The sequence below is a fragment of the Austrofundulus limnaeus genome, unplaced genomic scaffold (assembly GCF_001266775.1).
Source record: "Austrofundulus limnaeus strain Quisiro unplaced genomic scaffold, Austrofundulus_limnaeus-1.0 Scaffold409, whole genome shotgun sequence".
In the NCBI taxonomy this organism is placed as follows: Eukaryota; Metazoa; Chordata; class Actinopteri; order Cyprinodontiformes; family Rivulidae; genus Austrofundulus; species Austrofundulus limnaeus.
The window spans coordinates 267,551-277,795 of NW_013952811.1; the positions used below are offsets into that span (position 1 = coordinate 267,551).

Genomic DNA, 10,245 nt, shown 5'->3' on the forward strand with positions numbered 1-10,245 from the left:
ATAAAGTTATTAATGAAGAAAATCCATCTAGATAACAGCAGACTGACTGCTCGTAAAATATACGACAGGTCTGGACCACTAGTGAATTTTGTTCGTATCTGAAGAAAATCTTAGAATACGAAAAAATTGGTGAATGCCACAAACTCTCCTAAATGACTCGCATGAGGCCCATTGTTCTCACCCCAGTTATCTAAATTGTTTTTAATGTAAGTAATAACTGAAGCACTCAAATAAATTTAGTGTCAAAAACGTGGACAATGATAAAACACCATTATAATACTAAATAAAAATACCTACCCTGGAACATCCACCAGGAACATAACATCAAAACAAAAGAGAAATGGAATAACCACAAGCTCCTAACTGTAGTAGAAAATGATTATGGCACCATTCTTTGGCACAAGCATATCCTAACGGATAGGGAAATTTGTAATTGGTTCTAACAGGCCAGATGTCATCAAAAGCAAAAAAGGAAACTKTTGCCTCTTGATTGATACGTTCCTCCCATCAGAGAGTAACACTTCTCTTAAAGTTGTTGAAAAAAATGACCAAATATAAACACCTGAGTAGAATTTAGAGTGTGTGGGGCCTAAAAACAAAAAAGCATTCCAATTATAATCAAAACACTGGAACTTATTATGATATGACTACAAACAAAATCCCACTCCTGTGGACAACACTTAATTTTAGAAAGGACCTTTCCATGAATTAAGTCTTATCTTCATCTATTCATAATTATGACCTTAGGCTCATAGTTTGTGGTTGGTTATAATGTTGTAAAATATACAAATTTTGAAAAAGAAATATTAATAATGAAAACAAGAACTTCAAAACTGTATTTTTAGTAGTAAGTCAATGTCCTAAATGCAGTACTATTTAAGGAAGGTTTTAAACCTAACAAATCAAATCAGTGGAAAAATTAAGAAATCCATATTATGGTTATTATATAAACACTCAGAATTCTTCAATTAAAATTACTTGGTTTACTTGACTGGCTGTAAAACCTAATGGCTTTTGTTCATCATCACTGTTTAGTGTCTTTACTTGTGAAGGTATTAAGGCAGATAATATCCTCTAGTATTACCCAAAGTAAAACCTAAAAACAATCATCTACATAAGAAGAAAATGTCAAAGAGTTTAGAAAATTAGCTCTTTTGATTAATGTAGTTAAAGATTTGCTTACATGGTGATTGAATGATCTACGATAGAAAGAGTAGCAAACAAATGCAAAAATGTATTAAAAATATATTTAAAAAATATATATTTTTTAAAATTTTGATTTAACTATGTGTCTAGACCACAAAAAAACAACTGCACCCAGAGAAAACAAAAATAACTGATTAATAATTTTTTGCAGGAGTAACACATCAAGTGGAAAATTATTTAAATGGCAGTGAACAAAACCCCTAGGCGGATTGAAATAGCTGACAACAGGAGAAAAAAAAAAAGTGTGCGTGTGGTGGTGGTGGGGGTGTTCAGTAAAACTTTTCACCTGAGAAAACCTCCAATCAAATTTGACTAGGGGCGTTACCAAAGCAGAAGATAAAGCAGGTGTAACAGGTGACATCTTGACATAGAGCAAGGGCAARCAGACAAGAAAAGACTGAAGAAGAGTCGCTTATAATTTTAAGGCTCCGAGACGAACCTTTGGATCAGCTCAAGATCTGAAGAGTGAAAAGGACTGAAAAAATATTTTTGAGCACTGACGAAAAAGACGAAGGGAGGACGACCAAAAACAAGAAGATAAGAAGTGACTGAGAGGTGAGAAGAAACCTGACAATGTCTTCATTTGAGAACCAGAACCAGTCTCCTCCTCGTTGTGGTCCACAGTTTCCAAATTTGGGTCAGGAGCCCCCTGAGCTGAGCATGTACGGTGATTGTTACTACCCTCCTCCTTCACTGCCGAGTCCTCAGCGCACAACTCCAGCTTCCTACGACCTGAGTGACTACGCAGCTTCGTCCCCAAACCCTTACCTGTGGTTCAACAGCTCCGGAATCAACACGTCCTCATACCTGTCTGCCACCGGCCCACCAGGTAATCCTGGCCCTCCTTTTGTGCCTCAGCACTACGGCATGCAGAGGCCTTACCTGGGTCCAGCTGGGCCTGGCGGTCCGGGAGGGGAACTGAGCTGGTTCTCTCTTCCCTCACAAGAAGATTTGATGAAGCTGGTCCGCCCACCTTATTCTTACTCTGCTCTCATCGCCATGGCTATCCACGGAGCGCCAGACAAGAGACTAACACTGAGTCAGATTTATCAGTATGTAGCTGATAACTTCCCGTTCTACAACAAGAGTAAAGCAGGCTGGCAGAATTCCATCAGACACAACCTGTCACTCAACGACTGCTTCAAAAAAGTTCCACGAGATGAAGATGATCCAGGTAATAATTTGTGTGTGTACTGCTTTTGCTATTGGTTTGAGTAATGCAATCTATTGTCTCAGTTCTAAATCTAATCTTAATCCCACCCAATAGGTAAAGGCAACTACTGGACACTTGACCCAAACTGTGAGAAGATGTTCGACAATGGAAACTTCCGTCGCAAAAGGAAGAGGAAGTCTGATTCCCTGGCTGGTGGTGACGGCAGCTCAGGGGCTCCAGAGTCCGGTGATAGTGAGCGAGGCAGCCCCAAACACCCAGCCCTCAACATGTCCCCACCACCAGACAGAATCCCCTCCCCGTCTCTGTCCGGTCCCACACCGTGTCTAAGCAGCTTCTTGTCTGAAATGTCGACAGTTTCTGCTGGAGGAACAAATGAGGTGGGGGGCGACGGGCTGAGCAGGCCACTGCAGATGAACCTTCCTTTAGATGGGGCTCACAGACCCACCCAGCCAGGAAGCTTCAATAACTACTCCCCCAACTCAGGTGTCCCAGAGTGGGTACCACAAGTGCCACCTCCCTCTGTGCTCACCTCTTCACCCACCCATTCTTCTCTGGGTTACTCCAGCCCCATCATGAGCCAGTACAATGGGTCCASTGGGCATTTCTATCCTTCGTTGGGCTCAACGGGAATCATCTACCATCGAGAGGGCACAGAAGTTTAAGAAGACRTTAAGGGGGAGGGGGTATGTTATGTTTGGAAAGACTGTTTAAAAGAAATTTTCAGATGTCTGATGTTACTTTTGTTTAAGAGTTCTTCTGCCGTGAAAACCGATACACAGGGGAAAAGTAAACGTAGGTTTGCGCTGACAGAGACAGTTGAGCTCCCACCAGTATGTGACAGTTGAGTAAAACGGCTTTGATTCCCACAGAAACAGCTGAGTCAGGTGCAGCAGCCTAAGATCATCAGCCCCAGAAACCGCTTTTAGCTTCACTATCAGATCCTCTGTCAGCTTTTATTCTAACTTAAGCTAGTCTCTATCAGATCTGACTCAATATTAACAGAACCTCAGCCTGATCTGCTGACTCCAGGCTATTCGACATCGCTATCTGTAATTCTTTGATGGTATCACTCTTTCAGTGCACAGACAGCACATTTAGAGGGAGGTGTATGTTGTCAACAATGTATCTGAAGTCACTGCACTAAAAAAAGTATACCTTTGGTCAAGGTATTCGAGTTCAACATTTAAACAATGGGATTATTTTACAGTCTGGGAGTGTAATATGTGGTAACTGTAWATAGGTTCATGTATTGTGGTTTATATGTGATTGTTGGTTTATTGGTGCAACTTTTATTGGTCAGAATGAATTTGTTAGATGTGCTACATGCTGTTATTTTGTGTTTTGATATGAATAAAAAGTTTTAGAATTACAGTGTACACRTTTGTGTTTTCACAACAGTTTATTTTCTAATGTTTCCCGGTACCCCTAATCTCAAGAAAAATGAAAGAAAGAGAAAGTAAGCCTATAAATCCTGGGAGAAAACAGTCTCGTCAGGAAAACGGTGACCATTGGTGTGGAACCTGCATGTCAGTGTAACCTGATCTTTGTGTGATGGATGGTTAACTGATTTTCCTAAACGTTGGAAAGCCACATTCCCATGCTGTCCTTCTTACCAAACACTAAAATCCCTTGGTGTCCTAAAACGAACACACAAATAGTGATAGTACTGACTGGATGCAGGCGGCCTCAGCAAGGAGATAAGGAATCAAAATTCAAAAGGCTGTGTATAAGATGCTGAATTAAAAAACTAACTTCTCRTTGTTAAAATTTAGTTATTTATAAATTATGAACATTTTTTAATTAGGTTTTACCATTAACCCAAAATTGTATTTTTTAACACGTTTGATTATTTAAAACATTTGTTACAATGCTCAAAAGTAGTTATGGTGTAATAAACTTTTTTTCCATTTCTATTGTCTGTTAAACAGATACAGAAAAATGTAGTTGTTTATAAAAGTAAATAACGAAGGTAGTTGAAATCCAATGTCAAAATAACTTAAGGACATTTTGTGTTAATTCATTAAATACCTTGTTTTCTTGTCACTTCAGTAGAAAACAAAACCAAATATTATTAGTTTATTTAGTTTATTTATTTCTTCATCATCAGTGACTTTTTTTAAGTGAAGAGAAAATAGAGAGAGAGAAAAACAGAGAGAGAGAGCAAATACCTTGTTTTAAGGCTTGGTTCTGTCTTTGTGTAGCAAAGAATGAAAAACAATAATAAGAAAATATCCTCAAAGGTGTTTATTTTACTATACATAATTGCCCGGCCAAATTTGGGTGTCACATATTATCTTTTGTAATCAATTGATTAAAATAAAACATGGCAGTTTTCTGTATTTGGTAAATTACATAATTAGATAAATAGGCAGAATGCAATAAAATAAAATAAAATAAAAACAGTTTCTAGTCCCTGTTTGATCAGCATGTATGTTTTTCAAATAAATGGAAACCTTTTTACTGGTGTTCCCCTCAGGCCTTTATTTATCCTGAAACAAAGGGCAGCATGACAGTCATTTACATTAATCTTACAAAAACAAAAAAAAGGGGAGGGGGGAGAAAAAGAAAGAAGGAAGTCAAGAAGAGAAGGTATCACCCTTCAAGTGTGTCAAGTGGAGTTTAACATCTTGGCACTAATGGTAAATATCTCAGGGGTAGGAGGTCAACCTGTCAACATTTGCATAACTGATTTTAAAACAAGTGATGTGGTTACATTTAGATGGATCACAGATTCCTGCTTTAGAGAGGGTGTCAGACTTGCTCTCATATCAGATTTACCTGTGCGAAAAGTGCAGAGTCAACCACTCACATTTTAAGAAATACAATTTGTGGTTTGTTGTTATGAAACAGAGTGATTAAGAAAGCAAAGTTAATTCAAGTACCTTTACATAAGTCACGTCAATCACACAACAGACATTTGAGATCTTTTGAAGTGGGTTTTCTGTGGAAATGATTTGAACATTATTATGTTACTGGTTGTTGATAGCTCTTTGAGCATTCTCAGTTTGAAGGAATAAAGGTTATTCTTCACAAAGATTAACAAGATAAAGGCAAGTCTGAGGRAGGCAGAAGCTAAAGTGGACTGCCACTAACTTAAAACCACTGACCTTAATGTTATGGCAGTTCATGTGGATGCAATTAAAAAAAACTCACAGCCAATTGTACATTACATGGTATTTAAATTAAGTTTTATATTAAATTGGAAATGCAAAAAGCAGCAGTAGTACCTATAGCAATTCCAGTACAGCCTGAGACATTCCCTGCAGAATTATCATGGTGTTTCAGCTGGAAGAACTGTGTAATTATAGTTAACTGAAGGTAAATGGTTTATAAAATATAGATCACAAGAAACGTTATAAAAGATTGGAGTTTTTAAGTTGACAGCAATCACTTTGGTCTTGGCCCTGCTAGGACTAGCCTTTAACTTTTTAATCCAGTCAGAATTAAACACATTTCCTACATATTGAGGTTGCTCAATCCTCAACAGGTAAGAAAACCATCTTTCACAGCCTTTCCACGGAATCCCACTCCTGAAGATCTGAACTTCTTTTCAAAGCTTTATTATAAGGCAGTAAGTGCAACTTCATGTTCAAGTTGTGTCTGTATTTACAATAAAATTGTACAAACAATATAAAAACTTCACACTGTAGGTAGATGATAAACAAGAAAACAAATTTATAAAAAATGTTGGATTGTCAGTTCTTCCAGGTTAGTAGTTCACAAACTCTGATTGGTCCTCAGTTCTCTTAAAGATGATTGAATACAATAGAAAGAATACTGGATCAAATTCTGAAATACTGTACAAGGGACCAATATTAAAGGAATAGTCTGGCCATTTAAATGATACTCTATCAAGAAGTTGTTGGTACTTTATCAGCCACAGAGCATTAAGAAAAAGACAAAAAGTCTTCCTTCATGCAACTCCAAMGTCTAACAAAACAAAGGCACATTTCATATTGTTTTGCAGACTTATAAATCAACTCTTTGTCAAAAATGTCATATTGGTGTGAAAGTTTCTGTTCTTTCAACCAAACAATGCTATTGTATTTGTACAAAGCGCTGCAGAGCCAGTGTATATTTTGCCAGCGGCATTGAGTCTGCTCAATGTATAAATCTGCCTGATCAGCATAAGTAGTTACTTAAAACTTTAACTAACTCTTGGTGGACTGACATTCAAGAGTTAATTGGGACACCTACATTTTCAAGATGTCTGGTTGAGAAAACAGAGACAAACTAAACTGACTGTGTCATGCAGTAGCATTAATTCACATCCCGTTTTTGACAAAAAATGTTTATTTTCCTGAAAAATTATATAAATGCCCTTCATTTGGCTAGCCTAGCCTAAAGGAAGACCTCTGGCCTTTTCAACATAGGTTGGTGTGGATTCTTATTTTCTTATTCATACTTTGTGCTTTATGACTGATGTCATGGCTGATGAGGTCCTATTTGATCAAACAGCCAGACTATTCCTTTGAGTCTGCCAGCATACGAACAAAGCACAACACCGTCCTGACACATCATACCACATCATGTTGGCTTAAAAATCTTTAAAATACCCCAAAATACTCAAGCAATCTATTTTTTGTTGGTTTTTTTTTCCTGTTCAAACTTTGCCCTGACAAGTACAAAAACCTTGTGTAGAAAAAAAAGAGGAGGCCTTCCACCCCTATTGCTCCATCATAATCACTTTTCTGCCAACAGAAACATTTTGGGAGGGGGGGATGTCTCTGTGACTTCATTAACAGCAGGCATCACTTTGAGACATCTTAATCTGGCAGTTTCTACCTGAGGCAAATTTATAACTGTTAATCAGTCTGGATACTGTGGGAGACTGGAGCTCTACATGAGGCTTTGCAGATAAGAAGTTGTAAAACCTGAGGGATTTACTACCTAAACCCYAAGTTGTGTTTATTGAAACCCACTTGATAGTATCCGGACCTCCCTTGTCTTTATTTGCTGACTTGTACCACTTTTCTTTACATGCACAATTATAGTAAAGTATAGGTTATCTATGTCTATATAATTATGGGTTTATCTCCTAGTATTTTTTTTCTAATTGTCTCATTAAAAACAAAACAAACTGAACAGCACTTTTGCTCGTATAAAACTGTCATCACCTGTTGAAGTTCKTATGGTTCCTTCAATTGGCAGAAAATTATAGTGCTTTGAGCACAGACCCTAAGATGTTAGGCAGTTGAAGTGAGTGCTAATCTTCATGTATGACTGAGAGACACCCAGCTCATCATCCATCAGTCTTGGGTTGCTGTAGCTGTGTTTGCTGCCTCAGGCAGTAGAATTATTGCTCAATACGCTGACAATTAAAATCTATAAACCCTTATCTTCACCTGCTGCCTGGCTCGTGGCAGTCTTCCACACACCTGTCGAACTAACGGAATGCACACCGCCACACACACACATACACACACGCATTTTTGTGCGTGTGGTGTTTATATTATAAACTCAGACAGAGAACAATTCTTCCAAAGCTGTTATGCATGATTTGTTTGTGTCAGAGCTAAGAACAGTCCTGATTATGGATCTGTAAATAAAAATATAAATAATTTGCACGTCTTTGTGTGGCAGATTCCATTTGTCTCTTTCCTCAAYGAAGAAAGGACCTTTTCACCTTCAGTAGTTGCTACCTGAACAAAAAGTGAACTTTCTTGGTAGCAGTTCAACCCAAAACACACACACAAGGACACACACACACATGCACGCGATGCCCCTCTGTATTTACTAAAACACTGGCGTCCTATCAAGCGCTGTTTAGTAAACGGTAGCAGAGAACCTGGAGACTTGTCATGCCCACTACTGCAGCAAAGCGTCACAAGCTCGCTGTTTTGTGTAAACATCCATACACACTCCAGACACACGAACACAGGTGATGAAAGGAGGGAGAGACGTTTCCACTCGTCTGAAAGTCTTTCAACAACCTTTTGCTTTTCTTTGCTCCTATAGAGGTCACAGAAAACTGCCAAGACTCGCTCCGTTCCAAGTTCTGCTGGCAGAGGTTTGACATCCATGAAGCACTCTCACATTTGCTTTGTCTCCCCTGCTATCATTAACAGCTGCAAGATTCTGTCGTAATAGCGATCGCTTAAAAATAAAGTCTTTGTAATTCCAATAAGTAGTCATCATCCGTCAGCCTTAGACAAAAAGGAAAAACTCCATTTTGATAAAAGTCCAGAAGAACGCAACAGATTCGTCTCCAGAAAAACAGCATATCCCAGTGTGTTAGAGTCCACAGAATGAGGCAGTCTGCGATCGCCCCTTTTTAACCACGGTTTATATACACGATTTGGGGAAAAGTGAAGTTTGAAGACAAACAGAGAATGCACTTAGACCATGTGTATATATGAATCATTGCTATTTCACCCTAAAATATTTTTCATGTCAACATGCAGTAAACATGGTGATATGAACAAGGTTTTTCAGGAAGGGAGGGAGATGGTGAGGAGAGGGCTTAAGTATGTACTGTATGAATTAGAAATCTGAAAACTGTTCAAGCTTTTTCTAGTTTCCACATTTCTTGCACAGTAAGTGGYCCACCATGATGTTGTTTATCTAACAGGATGGTTTAGTTGTAGATGTGTACAGTGTTGACCCTGAGGTTGACTTGTTCATAAGTTGGGTGATTAAAAGTGTGATAGGATTAAAGTTGAGTTCAGTTGAGTGAATCAGTTTGTCTCCTTTGAAAACAAACTTTATATAAATGAATAACTCATAGGTTTGTGACCGTTTCTATAGGATGCAGCCATATGATGATCCTATGACTTTATCATTGTTTTGTTGCATTACTATTTTAAACAGATATCCCATAAATTAAAATCTTGACTTCCACTATAACCAAGACAGCAGGAATAAAATAATAAATAAATGTACTTTTTATGTAATTAAATAAACATAGCACAAAACTAAGGAAATTTGAGTTTTATAGATTATTTGTTGTAACAATATCTCTTTGGCAATATATCTTATACAGTTGAAAAGCCTGATAATTTTCCTTTTAAATGGTGCCACATTTGTAAGGAACATGCATTTGTGGGTAGAGTTATAGCGRTGAGAGTGTGGGTTGTGCACATTAAAAAATTGCCAAAATTTCTTCTCTGCTATTGCCAAACAGCCTATTTTTGCTGTTGCTATTGACACTTGTTTTGAGATTCTGGTACCTCCAGGTGATGTCAATCAGGTGCCCGCTTACAAGATTTGTTGCCAAGAAGCATTGTTACAACAAGAAATCTAAGCACATCAAACACAAATTTTCTTTCTGTTTTTACGTATATCCTTTTACAAGTTTTATTTTAGATTTCAACAGCAAATATTTTCTCATAAAGCCAGTGTATTGTTGGTCTGTGACAGTTAAAGACTAGTTGGCCATTAGAAATTGTGAAAAAAAGGCAAATTTCTGCACAATTTTAGCAACAAACCTGAATCGAACTAAATTATGCAACCATTGTTTTCTTAGTTAATACCAAACATTGTACTTTCTAAAGAATAAAGAGATTTGTAACAGTTTTAGAGCTTTCCACTTGTGTTCATTTTTCTATTTCTGAACCTTTATAGGACATTTGAAAGTATGTCTTCCCATGCTACAGTGCTATTTTGTGGGGACTGCTTTTGCAGCATCTTTTATCAGCACTTTGTTTCTTTAGTTAAAAGGTTTTGGAGAAATGATCAGAGGAGAATGAGGGAGCTGAAGATAAAGAAACAACATGGATCCACACACTGAACTGAGCTTTTAATGTTGTAAAATGTCCTTGGGTGTCTTGAAAGGTGCTAACAAATAAAATGCATTATCCATCCATCCATCCATCCATTTTCTTCCGCCTATCCRGGGTCGGGTCGCGGGGGCAGCAGCTTCAGAA

The 10,245-nt window shown here is 37.8% G+C and overlaps 2 protein-coding genes across 4 annotated transcripts in view; both read left to right on the plus strand.

Annotated features, from left to right (window-relative positions):
• foxi3b (forkhead box I3b) overlaps positions 1 to 3,751 on the plus strand; it is a 23,456-nt gene extending 19,705 nt beyond the window's left edge. Inside the window, exons 2-3 of the mRNA XM_014024155.1 lie at positions 1,523 to 2,380; positions 2,474 to 3,751. Of these exons, the coding sequence (XP_013879609.1) occupies positions 1,780 to 2,380; positions 2,474 to 3,042 (1,170 nt within the window). The 5' untranslated portion in view covers positions 1,523 to 1,779 and the 3' untranslated portion in view covers positions 3,043 to 3,751. The remainder of the gene's footprint in view (positions 1 to 1,522; positions 2,381 to 2,473) is intronic.
• The window catches only part of gabrp (gamma-aminobutyric acid type A receptor subunit pi), a 71,948-nt gene that overhangs the window by 19,649 nt on the left and 42,054 nt on the right, over positions 1 to 10,245 (plus strand). The gene's annotated exons all lie outside the window — the stretch shown is intronic.